This window comes from Salvelinus fontinalis, chromosome 33, assembly GCF_029448725.1.
Source record: "Salvelinus fontinalis isolate EN_2023a chromosome 33, ASM2944872v1, whole genome shotgun sequence".
NCBI classification, from domain to species: domain Eukaryota; kingdom Metazoa; phylum Chordata; class Actinopteri; order Salmoniformes; family Salmonidae; genus Salvelinus; species Salvelinus fontinalis.
This window is the reverse complement of record NC_074697.1, coordinates 27,258,075-27,276,261: the sequence shown is the minus strand read 5'-3', so window position 1 is coordinate 27,276,261 and position 18,187 is coordinate 27,258,075. Positions and strand designations below refer to the sequence as shown.

General features: G+C 43.5%; 1 protein-coding gene across 3 annotated transcripts in view; it reads left to right on the top strand.

The window, feature by feature from the left end:
- Positions 1–17,835, top strand: part of LOC129831905 (sacsin-like) — a 36,953-nt gene extending 19,118 nt beyond the window's left edge. For 2 of the 3 annotated variants that reach the window (XM_055895468.1, XM_055895470.1), the window contains 2 exons: positions 2,676–2,702; positions 3,583–17,835. In XM_055895468.1, the coding sequence (XP_055751443.1) occupies positions 2,676–2,702; positions 3,583–15,158 (11,603 nt within the window). In that variant the 3' untranslated portion in view covers positions 15,159–17,835. The remainder of the gene's footprint in view (positions 1–2,675; positions 2,703–3,582) is intronic. The other variant, XM_055895469.1, reaches the window with a different exon arrangement.
- The last annotated feature ends 352 nt before the right edge of the window (positions 17,836–18,187 follow it).

The following is an 18,187-nucleotide window of genomic DNA, read 5'->3' as shown; positions in this document are numbered from 1 at the left end:
CTGCTGATAGATAATTTATGACTGCTGAGTACGTGTGTGAGCTGGCAGATGGGGGTGACTCACATTCCATTCACTGCTATCAGATCCTGGACATGCTTGCTCCCATACCCAACCAGGAGTGTGCCAAAAGGGCCTGGAGCCAGTCAGGGGGAATATGCAGATTTGTAAATTAAAGCCCTTTGCTGCACGGTCCAGAGAACACAACGTGTCCACATCCACATAACAAATCAATACAGAATAAAACATCGTTTTCACAGTGTGTGTAATCTGGACATAATATAGCATTGCAGGCTTCATGTTGAGCTAGGAGTTCTCTGTGAAACAGTAGAAAGGTCTAGCCAGGGCAGAGAGGTACACTCCATCATTCTGACTGCTAGTGGTAGCTAGATTGAAGGAGTGAGGCGATTTAATATGCTGCTCTAACTGTATCCAGTATATTTCTGTAAATAGACATGGATTAATTTGGAATATTGCCTTTCAGAAAAATAATCCTGAATAATATTTATCGTTTTAATTTTACGAGTTGACAGAATTCCAACTTTCTACTTTACTCAAAGCCTAAGTAATTTTCCTTACACCTCTCTGGCTCTCTGCTGGTCTGTCATTGCCACCTCATAGCTAGGACACCGCCTTGGGTGCTGCTACATGCATCAGAGATTTAATTATCCCCATTACACTTCATTAAGTGGGTCACATAGAAGGTGGTCTCACACAATAGATCCTTCACACATAGCCATGCAGAACGACATCTGTATGATCCTCAGCCAGAGACACTAGAATTCCCCTACCTTGGCGGTGTTATACACTGCTCAAAAAAATAAAGGGAACACTTAAACAACAGAATGTAACTCCAAGTCAATCACACTTCTGTGAAATCAAACTGTCCACTTAGGAAGCAACACTGATTGACAATAAATTTCACATGCTGTTGTGCAAATGGAATAGACAAAAGGTGGAAATTATAGGCAATTAGTAAGACACCCCCAAAAAAGGAATGGTTCTGCAGGTGGTGACCACAGACCACTTCTCAGTTCCTATGCTTCCTGGCTGATGTTTTGGTCACTTTTGAATGCTGGCGGTGCTTTCACTCTAGTGGTAGCATGAGACGGAGTCTACAACCCACACATGTGGCTCAGGTAGTGCAGTTCATCCAGGATGGCACATCAATGCGAGCTGTGGCAAAAAGGTTTGCTGTGTCTGTCAGCGTAGTGTCCAGAGCATGGAGGCGCTACCAGGAGACAGGCCAGTACATCAGGAGACCTGGAGGAGGCCGTAGGAGGGCAACAACCCAGCAGCGGGACCGCTACCTCCGCCTTTGTGCAAGGAGGTGCACTGCCAGAGCCCTGCAAAATGACCTCCAGCAGGCCACAAATGTGCATGTGTCAGCATATGGTCTCACAAGGGGTCTGGGGATCTCATCTCGGTACCAAATGGCAGTCAGGCTACCTCTGGCGAGCACATGGAGGGCTGTGCAGCCCCACAAAGAAATGCCACCCCACACCATGACTGACCCACCGCCAAACCGGTCATGCTGGAGGATGTTGCCGGCAGCAGAACGTTCTCCACGGCGTCTCCAGACTCTGTCACGTCTGTCACATGTGCTCATGTGTTCAGTGTGAACCTGCTTTCATCTGTGAAGAGCACAGGGCGCCAGTGGCGAATTTGCCAATCTTGGTGTTCTCTGGCAAATGCCAAACGTCCTGCACGGTGTTGGGCTGTAAGCACAACCCCCACCTGTGGACGTCGGGCCCTCATACCACCCTCATGGAGTCTGTTTCTGACCGTTTGAGCAGACACATGCACATTTGTGGCCTGCTGGAGGTCATTTTGCAGGGCTCTGGCAGTGCACCTCCTTGCACAAAGGCGGAGGAAGCGGTCCTGCTGCTGGGTTGTTGCCCTCCTACGGCCTCCTCCACATCTCCTGATGTACTGGCCTGTCTCCTGGTAGCGCCTCCATGCTCTGGACACTACGCTGACAGACACAGCAAACCTTTTTGCCACAGCTCGCATTGATGTGCCATCCTGGATGAACTGCACTACCTGAGCCACTTGTGTGGGTTGTAGACTCCGTCTCATGCTACCACTAGAGTGAAAGCACCGCCAGCATTCAAAAGTGACCAAAACATCAGCCAGGAAGCATAGGAACTGAGAAGTGGTCTGTGGTCACCACCTGCAGAACCATTCCTTTTTTGGGGGTGTCTTACTAATTGTCTATAATTTCCACCTTTTGTCTATTCCATTTGCACAACAGCATGTGAAATTTATTGTCAATCAGTGTTGCTTCCTAAGTGGACAGTTTGATTTCACAGAAGTGTGATTGACTTGGAGTTACATTCTGTTGTTTAAGTGTTCCCTTTATTTTTTTGAGCAGTGTATGATCACTGCCCTACAGTGGCTGTTGGAGGCATTGACTGTCTGCCACTGTAGCCACCCATGAGTGATCTGGGGACTCATCCTCTGAATCACCCCCTTGTCCTCACAGTCTCTTGGCAGATTGATTGTATCCTCTGCTATCAATGCAAACTAGTATATCAAAGTAAAATCCATGACAGTTACATTTTAAAATAACATTTATACAACTATAATGACATCATTTAACTTTGGGTAATTGGAGGATGTAGTTATCAATGTGCTAACCTAAATGTCTAAAACATGTCATTTAAATGTAATTGCAGTGCAACAATTTCTTTGGGGGTGTTCAGGTAGGTACTTTGACATGTGGTGTTGTGTCCTGGAATCATTTTTGACATTAACCCAAACCAATACATTGTTTTAATGGGCACTATACAAACTCTAATCTGTATCATACATTTAATGTGAACAGTAGCTAACATTGCCTCAACATTGATAAAGACTGAACCTTTGTGGAGGTGGGAGCGTTTGAAATATTATGTTCCCTTCCATCTAATTTGAAAAACGTCACATTTCATAGTGCCCATAATGTTTTTGTATTTGTTTAGCTGTGTGAGTTCCCAGAAAAGTGTGTCTCTCTGGCAGTGTGAATTCTAACATGTCACTGGAACGCACTTTGTCTTTGCTCATTGCAGGAATTTGCATAATCTTTATGTGTATCAGTCATTTAGTTAGAACTCATTGTAGAATTTGATGGCAGTCTTGTGATGTGACATTGAGTCTATTAAATATTAGCTTGTTAAGTGTGTGTTATGCTGTGCATGGTAACTTAATATAATTGTTATGTTTTGCTGTGCTTTGGATTTTTTGAGTGTTGTAGTTAATCAAATTCTATTAACTAGAAATATTTGTAATGAAATGCTTGTTGTTTGCCTAATTGAGCCCATATGGTCTTGATGCAAATGATCATATTTGATTCAACTTGATTTTCTAATGCCCTGTTGATCCCCACTACATTGCAGGTCCAAAATGCAAATATATCTTGTTGATACATGTGGTGATGATGGGAATGAACCTGGGGCTGTGCAGTAAAGCTAATAAATCACCTATAATACCTGCAGGACAAACATTGTTAAATGAAACGTTGGGCTATATATGTAGTTCCTATAAATTGTCATTGAGAAAGTCATTGTTATATTATATTAACTTGCGTTTTTGTATCTTCTACAGGAAGACCCTGCACTCAGGTACAAGTGCTAACTCCTGAACGGTCAGCTCGACTCATAAAGGAGATCCTCTCAACAGTCTGGCCTACCAGAGACTTCACAGTCCAGTGGGACCATGGGAACCCAGAGAAGAAGCATCCTACACACTCTTGGCTTAAGATGGTTTGGAAGCATCTATATATTAACTTTGCTGATGACCTTAGTACCTTTGAAGACATGCCATTGATCCCAAATGTGCCCCTTGAAGAAAGTGTGGACTCAATTGAGCTCCATCGTCTCAAAACCCCATCCCCTATTATCATTGTGGATGAGCAAGAGGCCCCAATTTCTGAAAGCCTTCTTGAAATCATGAAAAAACTTGGGGTAGTAGTGATGAAAAAGTTGGACCTGTGTTTGCAGCATCCTCTGTTGAAGAACTACATCCATCCTTCATCTCCCAGTATGCTACTGCAAATCATGGACAGGTCATCAACCCAGAGAGTGGCAAGCCTGGTCTCATCATTCTCTAGCAAACAGAAAGTGGCACTGAGGGACTTCCTGGCAGGGCTGTCTGACATCACAGAGAAAGAGAAGCGTATCCTCCTGGAGCTGACAATATTTGAGAAAGTAGGGCCTTGTTCAGAGAAAGGCATCGCAACATATACCTCACTGAGAGGAGCCAGGGCTTTACACCATACCGCAAAGTATCCACCAGACGTCAAACTATCCATCAATGTTGTGGGCTGCAGTGATGAGGCATCCATTCGCCTCATTAAGATTCTGAACGTGGAACAGGTGAAAACCACTGACTGCTTGAAGTTGGTTGTTCAAGACATGGAGAAAGGGTTTTACTCAAAAGAGGATATCACTAAGATCATGCTCTGGGCCCTTAAGCATCTGTCATTCCTTAAGAATGAAAACAAAGCTGTGATTGGATGGCTTTCGGCTCTAAAGTTCATTCATACATCTGCAGGGAAAACTGTTGCAACTACAGACCTTTTTGATCCTGAGCTGGAGATTTTACAGAATCTTTTCTACATGGAGGAAAATAATAGGTTTCCCACAAGTACATATACGTCATCTCCTGATATGCTACATTCACTGAGACAACTTGGACTGAAAAACGAAGTACAACTCAGCGAAAAAGATGTACTCCAGGTGGCACAGAAGATTGAGGAATTACAGGGTGGCAATGAGCCAGAATGGGAACCAGTTATACAGAAAGCGAAAACACTGCTGCAAATACTGAATAGACAAACCAAGCTGGTAAAGTCTTCAGAAGCTCAGATTTCCTTGAAAAAACTGAAATGGGTGCCAGTTTGCAAGGACAGACCTGTAAATTACCCAAAGTCCCTTGCCTGGATGGGAGACACCCATAACATCTGCTCATTCTCAGAAATGTGTGATATATCCCATGCAGTGCTAGTAGGTTCTTCAGTTGCACTTGTGGAGCGCACTTCTGCCGGCATGAAGAAGGCCCTGAAGTTATCTATAGAGCCACAGATTGATCAAGTGTTACAGCATTTAAAGGCAGTGAATGACTGGCACAGATCTCAAGCATTTACCACAGAAGACTGGTATCAATTCCAACAGATCCTTATTGAGATTTATGACTTCATGCAAGCACACCTTGAAGATGCAAGAGAGGCAATGAAGTCACTGCCATTTGATTGGGTGTGGACTGGCAAGACCTTTTCATCACCTAGTCACACAGTTCTAAAACCCATTTCTGACCTTGATTTGCAACCCTACCTGTACTCTTTGCCAAAAACCATTGCAAAGTTTCACAAACTTTTCAAATTCTGTGGTTCGGTTGAAGAGGTTGTCCCAAGCCATGTGTTCGATGTGATCAAAACAGTAAGGCAAAGGTGTGATGAAGAAATTACTAAAGAGGAAAGTAAGCATGATCTCCTCCTCCTGATAAATATTCTGAGATGGCTGTATAACAGTCAAATTTCTGTGGACATTGACATGCATGTACCAATCCTTTGCTACAAGGATCCAAGCAAACTGGCCATGAAACCCATTCATGAATGCACCTACTGCGACATTAAAGTGGAGGATCTGCATGACTTGCTTGATGATACATCAGAGCCCATTATCTTAGTCCATGATGACATCCCCATGAAAACTGCAGAATGGCTGAACGTGCCTTGTTTGAGCACGAGACTGATAAACCCAGAAAACCTTGGCTTTGAACAATCAGGCCAACGGGAGCCTCTGACAGTAAGAATAAAGAACATTCTAGAAGAATATCCATCTGTCGCAGATATTTTCAAAGAACTTCTTCAGAATGCTGATGATGCGAGTGCTACAGAGTGTAGCTTCCTGATAGACATGAGGAAGAATATTGACATTCGAGAGAACCTGCTTGACCCTGGCATGCTTATATGCCATGGCCCCTCCTTGTGGTCATTCAACAACTCTACATTCTCTGACACTGACTTTCTGAACATAACAAGGTTAGGTGGGTCAATGAAGAGATGTGAGGCAGACAAAGTTGGCAAATTTGGCCTTGGTTTCAACTCAGTTTATCACATCACTGACATCCCCATCATAATGAGCAGAGAGTTCATGATCATGTTCGATCCAAACATCAACCACATCAGCAAGCACATTAAAGACAGGTCAAACCCGGGAATTAAGATCAACTGGAGCAAACAACAGAAACGGCTGAGAAAGTTCCCCAATCAATTCAAACCCTTCATCAATGTCTTCAATTGCCAACTTCCTCTTGCACAAGAGTCTCCGTACAAGTACAATGGAACACTGTTCAGACTCCCATTCAGGACCGAGCAAGAAGCATCAGTGAGTGAAATCAGCAGTGTCTACTACAACACCCCAGACATCTACTCCCTTGTTGATGAGTTCAGCATATGCGGCCACAGGCTCATTCTCTTCACGCAGCATGTGGGCTCCATGGTACTGAAGTACTTGAAATATGAAGAGCCCAATCCAGCAGCAGCACAGGATGTTGTCACTATCAACAAAAGTGTATGGTCATCCAAAGCTGCATATGGGCCTCTGAGCATCCTGAAATCTGCAGCAAAAGTCATGAAAAAGGTGGCAGCCACCAACAGGGTACCGGCTGACACTCCCAAGTCTGGCTGTATCATACGCATTGTGGTGGAGGAGTTTCACAATGTGTTCAAGCGCATAGTTGATCTCCAGTCACCCCTTTTCAGAGGTACAGAGGAGGATCCTTCCTCATACTTTGAATTGGCTGCCAAAGACGGAAAAAACAGGCGACTCACAGACGAAATGCCCCAAAAGGCAGTTGATCTCACAAACTGGCTCATTTGTTCATGTATGGATGTGACCGAAGCTCTAAAGTTTTCACTCGGTGAGAATGGAAAACGACTTGGACTAGTGCCTTGTGGGGGTGTAGCTGTTCTGCTCTCAGAGGAGGAGAATCGAAAATGGACAGTGAAGGAAAACACCAACCACATCAACCCGATAGGAGAAGTGTTTTGCTATTTACCTCTCAGAATCAAAACAGGTTTGCCAGTCCACATAAACGGCTGTTTTGCTGTGACATCTAACCGCAAAGAGATCTGGAAGACAGACACCAAAGGACACTGGAACTCAGTGTTCATGAGACACGTGATTGTCCAGGCATACCTAGCAGCACTCAATATGCTGCGTTCAATGGCAGAAAGTGGAGAACTGCTTGACTACAGCTACTATGTAGCATGGCCTGATCCAAGTGTAGTACACGATGACTTCACAGTGATCAGCCAAGGAGTCTACCAAGAGATCGCCAAAGGGGGTGACGGGGACCGTGCAAAAGTTTTCTCAGATGGCAAAACCTGGGTATCAATCAAGTACGTCAGATTCCTAGATGACTCCTTGCTCTGTAGACCAGACATTGGCCCTGCTGCCTTCAAGATATTCCTAAAATACCTCAAGAAGAGCAGCTCGCAAGACCTCTGTGCTGTTGAGCTGCCTGACTGGGTCAAGGAAGGTTTTGATGATGCTGGATGCAAAGGGAAGCTGATAGAGAACACCCTGACTGAAAAGCAGTTCTTCTTAGATGTATTTTTCCCACATATTCAAGACATCGACAAAGAACTTCGTGACCCACTAATGCATTATGTCTTGAATTGCAAACTGGACGAATTTGCATCAATTCTTAGAGAGACACCATGCATCCCATGCTCTGGCCCCAATCAACAATTAGTCTTACCATCCAGACTAATCCATCCAGAAGGAAGAGTTGCAAAACTGTACAACGCTGATGATGGAAGATTTCCAGAAGGAACCTCAAAAGACTACATGAATCCAGTATGCTTGGTCAAGCTAGTACAGCTGGGAATGGTCAAAGATGACCTTTCTTGGGAGGATTTGATTGAACGTGCTGAATCTGTGTTTGATCTAAATGAAAATGATCACACTGCTGCATGTCTTCGGAGCAGCATTATTCTCAGTCTCATTGATGAGAAGCTTAAAATGACAGACTCAGGAGCAGGTAAACTACTGGAGAAGCTACAGGACATAAAGTTCCTTCCATTTCTGACAAAGCCTGCAGGGTTTTCACTACCATGGCATGGGAATACTTTCCACCCGTCCACCATGTTTTCTGCCAAAGAGCTTTTTACGACTGACCACCAGGATACTGTGTGCTTGATAAAGCCTGTCCTTAATGAGAACTCTCCATCTTTCAAAGGGTGCGGCACAATCACATTGGCAGTAAAAGACTCTCTCGGATTGATAAGAAAGCCAACAGTTGGACTAGTTGTCAGTCAACTTAAGGAACTTGCTAAGTCATTTGACGGAGTTACTTTGTATCAGGAAAATATCACCAATGCCTGCTACAAATACCTACATGAAGAAATGCTCCAGGATGCCAAAGCAAAGACACAGATCAATGAGGAGCTGAAAACCTTCTGCTCCATTCTGGTGGAGAACACTTATGTTGAGCCCTCCAAAGTTGCATTCTACCAGAACTTTGATGCAGCACCATATCTTTACCAGCTTCCCAACAAGTACAGAAACAGTTGCCGTGAGCTCTTTGAGAATGTTGGGGTTCAGTCAAGCTTCACAGTTGAAAACTTTTCAGCAGTCCTTGAATTAGTGAAAAAGGAGTGTGGGAGAAGAGCCCTCTCTGAGGATTACTTTCAGCTCTCTCGCAGAATCATTAGTGAAGGAATATGGGGCTTAATCAGAGACAAAAACCAAGAATTCTGCCAAGCTACCTACGGGGAAATTCTCCTTCCTGACACCAATCTTACACTGCAGCCATCAAAGTCTCTGTGTTACAATGACTGTCCTTGGATCAAAGTCAGAGACACGACTGTGAAATATTGCCATGCAGATATTCCAAGAGAGGTTGCTGTGAAATTAGGAGCAGTTCCCAAACGTCACAAAGCCCTGGAAAGGTATGCCTCAAATATCTGCTTCACTACACTTGGAAGTGAGTTTGGACAAAAAGAGAAACTCACAAGTAGAATTAAAAGTATCCTCAACGCTTACCCATCAGAGAAGGAAATGCTAAAGGAGCTCCTGCAGAATGCAGATGATGCTAAAGCCACTGAAATCTACTTTGTTTTTGATCCAAGAACCCACCCCACAGACAGAATATTTGATGATAAATGGTTGCCAATGCAAGGCCCATCACTTTGTGTCTACAACAATCAGCCTTTCACTGAGGATGATGTCAGAGGAATCCAGAACCTAGGAAGAGGAACAAAAGAAGCAAATCCTGGTAAAACTGGACAATATGGCATAGGATTCAACTCTGTGTATCACATCACAGACTGCCCGTCTTTCATTTCAAACAATGACATTCTTTGCATCTTCGATCCACATGCACGATTTGCACCCGGGGCGACATCTGTTAGTCCTGGAAGAATGTTTAGGGACTTGGACTCTGACTTTAGATCTCAATTTTCTGATGTGCTAAATCTTTACCTGGGATCTCATTTCAAGCTAGAGCGATGCACAATGTTCAGATTCCCCATACGCTCAACAGAAATGGCCAAAATATCAGAGATCAGCTCTGTTCCTGCATCAGACAGAATGGTGCAAAACCTTCTGGATAAACTAAAAACCGATGGGGCAGAACTCCTCATGTTCCTCAACCACATGGAGAAAATTTCCATCTGTGAAATAGAGAAAGCTACAGGTGACCTGAAGGTGCTATACTCTGTGACTGCTAAAATCACAGATGGTGACCGTTTAAAACGCAAGCAGTTTCATGCCTCAGTGGTGGATAGTGTGACAAAAAAGAAGCAGCTCACTCAAATCCCAGTCCAGCAGATAACCTACTCAATGGATATAGAGGACTCCGATGGCAATCTAACAACTTGGATGGTCTGCAATCGATCTGGCTTCTCCTGCATAGAGAAAGTCTCAAAGAGTGTGATTTCAGCCCACAAAAATGAAGACATTACTCTCTTTCCACGTGGAGGGGTGGCTGCATGTGTAAGCCACAACTACAAGAAGCCCCACAGAGCATTCTGCTTTCTGCCCCTTTCCTTGGAGACTGGCTTGCCCTTTCATGTTAATGGGCATTTTGCCTTAGATTCTGCCAGGAGAAACCTATGGAGAGATGACAATGGAGTAGGAGTGAGGAGTGACTGGAACAACAACTTGATGACATCTTTGATAGCTCCTGCCTATGTGGAGCTTTTGATTCAGCTGAAAAGACGATACTTCCCGGGACCCGATTCCACCATGACTGTATTACAGGGAACACCAATTCACATTGTCAAAGACACTTTGAGGAAATTCCTGTACTTCTTCCCAGTCAACAGACTTGACATCCAGCCAGATTGGTACTGTCTTGTCAAAGCAGTGTACACCTGCATTCATGCTGACCTGAAACGTCTCCTTCCTGTTGTTAGGGCTCCCCACATTGACAACACAGACATGCACTCTGCCATATACATCTCCTGGGTGAACACATCCTCTGCCAACAAAGGTCGTGCATTCTTTGACAATCTGCTACAAGATGAACTTCAACATCTGAAAAACTCAGAATACAACATCTCCTCACGCAAGTCTGTTGCAGAAAATGTCTTCCGACTCAAGGCCCTGCTTTCGGATGTGGGGTTCAACTTGGTCCACAGTTGTGACGAAACAGCCAGTCTTTACTTCTGTTTGGATGATGCAGGCATTCCCGTGAGCTATGTTACCCCAGAGGATGTACGAAACTTTCTCCTCACATTCTCGTCCCCAGACACATCTTGCCAAGTTGGGAAACTTCCCTGTCGACTCCAGCAGTCAAATTACAAGCTCTTCCACAGCCTGAAGCTTCTGGTTGACTACTGCTTCAAAGACGTAGAGGAGGATGGAATCAGCATAGAGGGGCTACCACTGATGATGACAATGGACAACATACTCCAGGTGTTTGATTCCAAGAAACCAAAGTTTCTGTCAACACACCATGAACTGGTCTCATCAAGGAAAGAGCTGTTCATGAACACACTATACATGAAGTACAACAACATCCTGATGAATTTAGGTGTTGCAAAGGTCTTCGACATCAACAGTTTCGGGGAACTGTTGAGTTCTGTTCTACCACGTGAATACAGAACAAGAATCCCTGTGAAGTGGAGAGACAGCTACGCCAGTGAGTCTTGGCTGAAAGGTGTGTGGCACTTCATCAGTGAGAACATTGCAGTCAAGGAAGAGCAGGCAGGCATCAAACCCAATTTTGAGACTGTACTCAACCTACTGAAAGACTGGGCTTTGCTGCCAGGAATAAAATTCATGGTTTCAAGCAACAAGTTGGTTGTTCCTGATCACGACGTGTTACTACCCCTGAGTTTGATAAGCGCAGCTATCTTTCCAAATGGGCAAAATGACAAAATATTTCACATCCTAATGAAAGGGGGATGCATTCAGCTTGCCATCAACAAAATATGCTTCAAAGAGAATCCTGTCCTGCCTTTTTTGGCACAGCATACAGCAAACATAGACAATCCTTCCAGCATCCTGAAAGCACTGGAGTACATGATTCAGACGGCAGCTTTCAAAACAGGAAGTTTAACTGACAAAGAGTTTGAGGCTCTTTTGTTGTACTTCAACTGCAATTTGATCAATCTCACCCAAGACGACGCTCAAACTCTGAAACTGCTCCCATGCTTTAAAGCAGTCAGTGGCAGATACATCAGCATTGCAAACTTTGGGTCATGCTATGTTCTGGCAAAAAGCATTCCCTCTGCAGATATGGAAAAATGGGCTAACACAACATCCTTCGCCTTTCTCGCAGACAATCCACAGTTGAAGGAACTGTACAGTTTCCTTGGATGTTGCCCAATTGATGATCTGGAAGTCTACCTGAGGCATCTCCTACCAAAGTTTGACAACCTGTCATATGATGCCAAAATTGAGCACCTTGTCTATCTGAAGGAGAGACTTATGGCAATGGAGGAGTCATGTGGAATGAAGGATCATCTGTATGAGAAACTAGAAGGTCTGTCATTCATCTATGACTACACAAACAGACTCAAGTCTACCAAAATGTTCTATGATCAAACAGTGAAGGTGTTCGAAGTGATGCTCCCTCCAAAAACATTCATACCCAATGACTTTTTCAAGAAGGTTGAGCAAGTGTCAAAGCCAAAAAATGGGACAGCATTTCTCACCTCATGGATCACATTCCTAAGGAATATAGGCCTCAAACACATTGTCTCTCAGCAGCAAATTCTCCAGTATGCAAAAGAAGTCAGCATCAAAGCTCAGACAGAGAACTGGTCCAAAGAAAAAGCCCAAATGATTGTTGATGTTCTCCTTAACCACATATTCAATGAGAGGACAGACCTATTTGTTGGCGCTTTCCTCAAAGAGCTGTCAATGATAGCATTCCTTTGTCCTGAGCGTGCACCCACTGAGCTGATCAGGCTCCATGCTCAATTCCAAGAGATGAATGGCACTCTCCCTCTGATACGTTTCAGTGGTTCTCAAGTCAATCCAAAATTCAAGCAAACTGATATCATTCAATTACTATGGACATCATGTCCCATTCTCCCAGAGAAGGCCACACCAGTAGCCATTAAAGACCAGGAGGGAAGCACGCTGACTGGCCAAGAACAACTGAACTTAGTGCTGACCATGTTAAGTGTCAACTTGGATCCCCCCTTGGACAAAGTGATAAGCAACTGCAAAAATATCTGCAACATATCCAATCCCGATGATGACATGGTGAAAACAAGAAACAAAGTCTTGAGATCCACCTACGAAATTCTCAATGCAGATAAAAGAGAGTTTCGCTTCCAGCTACGAGGAGTGAGTTTTATCATGGTTGAGGAGGGCTGGAAACTTCTAAAGCCAGAGGAGGTTGTCATCAACTTGGACAATGAATCTGACTTCAAGCCGTACCTATACAAACTACCACTAGAGCTCGGCATCTTTCATCAGCTGTTTAAGCTTTTGGGCACAGAGGATGTTGTATCAACAAAACAATACATTGAAGTGCTGTGCCGCATTCACAGAAATTCAGAGGGTAAGCAGCTCGATCCGAATGAAATGAGAACTGTGAAAAGGGCTGTCTCAGGGCTATTCAAAAGCCTACAAAATGAGCCAGTTCAGATACGCAAAGACCTTGAGAGCCTCAGAGATTTGATATTTTACCTGCCAAGTCACGATGGTAGATTAGCCAAATCCAACAGTTTAGTGTTTGACGATGCCCCACACTACAAGAGCAGAATTCAGGGTAATGTAGGCGTTCAGATGCTTGTGGACATGAGTCAGTGTTATCTTGGCAAGGACCATTCCTTCCACACAAAGCTGATCATGCTGCTCCCACAGAAGCTAAGGCCAAGACTCCTGAGTAGTATCCTTGAGGAGCAGCTGGATGAGGACTCTCCAAAAATGTGCCAGTTTGGAGCTCTCTGTTCGCTTCAGGGTCGCCTTCAGCTTCTACTGTCATCAGAACAGTTCATCACAGGACTGATACGAATAATGAAGCATGAAAATGACAATGCATTCCTTGTGAATGAGGAAAAAGCCATACGATTGTGCAAAGCACTTTGTGAGGGTTTGAAGGTGTCTTGTTTTGAGAAACTCCAGACAACACTACGAGTCAAAGGTTGCAGCCCTATCCCACACAGCCGGAGTGAAACACTTGCCTTCCTGAAGAGGTACGGTACAGCTGTTATTCATCTGTACATCCAACACTCAGACAGCAAAGACATTAATTTTCTCTTAGCACTGGCGATGACACTTAAATCTGCAACAGACAACTTGATATCTGACACCTCCTATCTAATTGCTATGCTGGGCTGTAACGACATCTACAGAATCACAGAGAAGCTGGACAACCTTGGCGTCAAGTATGACTCCACAGAGCCCTCAAAACTCGAGCTGCCTCTCCCTGGGACACCCATACCAGCTGAGATACACCATATACTCCTCATGGATCCAATGAATGTGTTTTACCCAGGAGAATATGTGGGTTACCTTGTGGACTCTGAAGGAGGGGATGTCTATGGCGGATATCAGCCCACATACACGTATGCCATCATTGTTCAAGAAGTGGAGAAAGAAGAGGAGGACAACCCAAGCTTCCTTGGGAAATGCTTCCAAATTGACATTGGATATTCGGAGTACAAAGTAGTCAGTTCTCTTGATCTATACAAATTCTCTAGACAAGAGGAAAGTGCTCATATCCGAGACAGCAGCGCCCCATCGACTCCAACAACCCCCCCAGAATGTCGCTCTCCTGGTCCTGGCCCACGATTGGTGCCTCCCCTTTTTACTAGAAAGGAAAATCACAAAGTCCCTCCCACAAAACAATCTCCCAAAAAGATAAGACTTAGTGCATTGCCAGAAATCCTAAAAGATGTGACCTTAGTTATTGAGCAAGCTTGGAAGCTCGCTGAAACGGAAAGGAAGAAGATAATTCGCCGGTTGTATCTCAAGTGGCATCCGGACAAGAATGCAGAGAATCTAGACGTGGCTACAGAGGTCTTCAAGCACTTACAGAATGAAATCAACAGGATGGAGAAGCAGACTCTGACAGATCAGCAGAACACTGACAGAGCATCCAGGAGAACTTTCTCAACATCTTCCACCCGCTTCCAGTCAGAGAAGTTTTCATTTCAAAGATTTTACACATCGTGGAACCAAGAGGCAACAAGCCATAGGTCTGAGAAACAGCAGTTCCGGGAGCAGTTCACTACTTATGCAGGTTCATCACATTCTAATCGCTTCTTTGTGCCCCCGACCTTCAAGTCTGTCGGCAATCCTGTGGAAGCCCGCAGGTGGCTCAGGCAAGCAAGAGCCAATTTTTCTGCTGCACGGAATGACCTTCACAAAAATGCCAATGAGTGGGTGTGTTTCAAATGCTACCTGGCTACAAAACTAGCCTTGATAGCTGCTGACTATTCTGTCAGAGGAAAGTCAGACAAGGATGTGAAACCCACATCACTAGCACAGAAAGTGGAAGAGTACAACCCACAGCTAGCAGGACTTGCGAAGGATGTCAACATCTTGGAGGGGTATGGTGTGGACAGCCTAAGAACTCGCTATCCTGACCTCTTACCCTTTCCTCAGATCCCCAATGACAGATTCACGTCTGAGGTGGCAATGAGAGTGATGGAATGTACAGCACGGATCATCATCAAACTTGAAACTTTTGTGCAGCAAAAAATCTAATTCTGCAATGGTATTGGAACATATCAGATATGTTAATTAAAAAAAAATATGCATAGATCCTCTGAACAATAGAAGATTATAGTGGCCGTGTGCAATATTGATATGTATATTATTGTTTTGAGGCTAAATTAAGTATCCAGCTGGCAGCTTAGATATGCAGTAAGCCAATACCAATATTGGTTCTGTGGCCCATGCAGAATGTATACATGAATGGCTCTTCATATCCTAACACCAAGCTGTCTGAAAGTCATTTGACGTGGATGTACCATTTTACAAAGACACAAATGATCTTTAGCTGCAATGCTGTACATACAATTGCCCCAGCAATACTTTTTTTTAACCAAAGTCCCACGTTGAATATATTTGCTGTCAGATAATTGAGTACAACTATGCTGCTTTTTTACTTGACCTTTTATACAAGTATATTTTTCCTGCCATAGACAACCATTTGTCTGTACTTTCTTTGTTACCATCTAAAAAGTCAAATTTATTGATTTTAGCCAATTCTCTCATGTTGTCATGCAATGTGTTCTATTTGCAACATCTGAAAATGAACCAACAAAATTACAATAATATTTGTACTTTTAAAACAGAATTATTTTATATTTTGATGGTTGGTTGGTTTATTTTTATTTTTAATAAGTTGTAAATGTTCTGTATCATAGTCTTTGCTTGTAAATGGACAAAGCACTTTCTCAAAGCTTCTCTGGTACTTGCACTTGTAGAGCGCTTGTGACACCGCAGCAGATTGGGGGAAATAGACTGAATGGAAAATGATGAATGTTACATCTAGCTTTCATATGTCTATACTTTAGATTCTGTCTTATCATCATTTAATGTCTCTCCACTGAACTCTGTGTCCGTTTATCAGACTTTGAATGGTGTCTTTTAGGAGAACAACTGTACACTACATCTACTGTAATTATCTGTATGCTGACGAATATGTATGATACATCAGGTAGTTTTTGGAGGACTCATGATAAATAAGCAGTTACCTGCTTTGAAAATATCATGGGTCAAAATTATTCATTATGGATTGGGCTGACCAAAATGATTTAGGGCAAGGATTCGTCCTTAAGAAAAATAGTGATTACTGTCATGAAGAACTATGGTGTTCAATGGATAGATAATGTAACACGTATATTTTGCCAAAGTTGAATCAAGCTTTGTTTCATTTGGTTTTCTGATCTTTTCATAGTAGAGGAATATTGCAGGTGGCATCCTTGTGTGGTGCTTGTTTTTGTCAATTTCTCTTTTCGTGTTTTAATTTTCATTAATGATTTTTGGGACTATAAATACACTGGCAGCATATTGTTGATACACTATACAAAAGTATGTGGACACCCCTTCAAATTAGTAGATTCGCCTATTTCAGCCACACCCATTGTTGACAGGTGTATAAAATCGAGCACACAGCCATGCAATCTCCATAGTTGAACATTGGCAGTAGAATGGCCTTACTGAAGAGCTCATTGACTTTCAACATGGCACCGTCATAGGGTGCCACCTTTCCAACAAATCAGTTCGGAATTTTTTTGCCCTGCAAGAGCTGCCCCGGTCAACTGTAAGTGCTGTTGTTGTGAAGTGGACACATCTAGGAGCAACAACAGCTCAGCAGTGAAGTGGTAGGCAAAACAAAAGCTCACAGAACGGGACCGCCAGGTGCTGAATAGTGTAAAAATAATCTGTCCTTGGTTGCAACACTCACTATGAAGTTCCAAACTGCCTCTGGAAGCAACGTCAGCACAATAACTGTTAGTCGGGAGCTTCATGAAATGGGTTTCCATGGCTGAGCAGTCGCACACAAGTCTAAGATCACCATGTGCAATGCCAAGCGTCAGCTGGAGTGGTGTAAATCCACCGCCATTGGACTCTAGAGCAGTGGAAACGCGTTCTCTGTAGTGATGAATCATGCTTCACCATCTAACAGTCAGACGGACTAATCTGTGTTTGGAGGATGCCAGGAGAACGCTACCTGCCTGAATGCATAGTGCCAACTGTAAAGTTTGGTGGATGAGGATTTATTTTTTCATGGTTCAGGCCCCTTAGTTCCAGTGAAGGGAAATCTTAACGCTACAGCATACAATGACATTCTAGACGGTTTTGTGCTTCCAACTTTGTGGCAACAGTTTGGGAAAGGCCCTTTCCTGTTTCAGCATGACAATACCCCGATGCACAAAGCAAGGTCCCTACAGAAATGGTAATTTCGAGATTGGTGTGGAAGACCTTGACTGGTTTGCACAGAGCCCTGACCTCAACACCATCGACCACCTTTGAGATGAATTGGAACACTGACTGCGAGCCAGGCCTAATCGCCCAACTTCAGTGCCCGACCTCACTAATGCTCTTGTGGCTGAATGGAAGCAATTCCCCGCAGCAATGTTTCAACATCTTGTGGAAATCCTTCCCAGAAGAGTGGAGGCTGTTATAGCAGCAAAGGGGGCACCAACTCCATATTAATGCCCATGATTTTGGAATGAGATGTTTGACGAGCAGGTGTCCACATACTGTTGCTCATGTTTTTAATTTGATATCTGTTTGTCTTATTACACCTCTAATAATCCTGAGGTGTGCAGCCAAGGGGAATTGTTTGAATAGATCTTTGACAAACTTTACTAGGAGAAAATGTATATCTTGATGTACGCAGTGCCATAGTTAATAAATTCCCCCAAATAAATTGACTCAACCTTTCTTCTGTATAATGCATAACCAGTATAATACACTTAATGGTAACCGTAAAAGTGAGAATCTATTAAAGAATTTAAGGTACAGTTGCTGGCACATTATATATATATATATATATATATATAATTTTTTTTTTTTTTTTTTTTTTTTTTTGAACTGTCATGGCGTAACTAATGGATTTGTTATAACGGCTACAGGAATTAAATACAGAAACACTGGAGAAGTAACAAGTATCCCAATGTATGGGCATGCATTCTGTGACCTATAGGCAGTGGCATGGGATTGTCCATGGACCAGGAAATACTGCATGTTTGACTATTTTGTCTCTTTGAGCCATGGCTGGG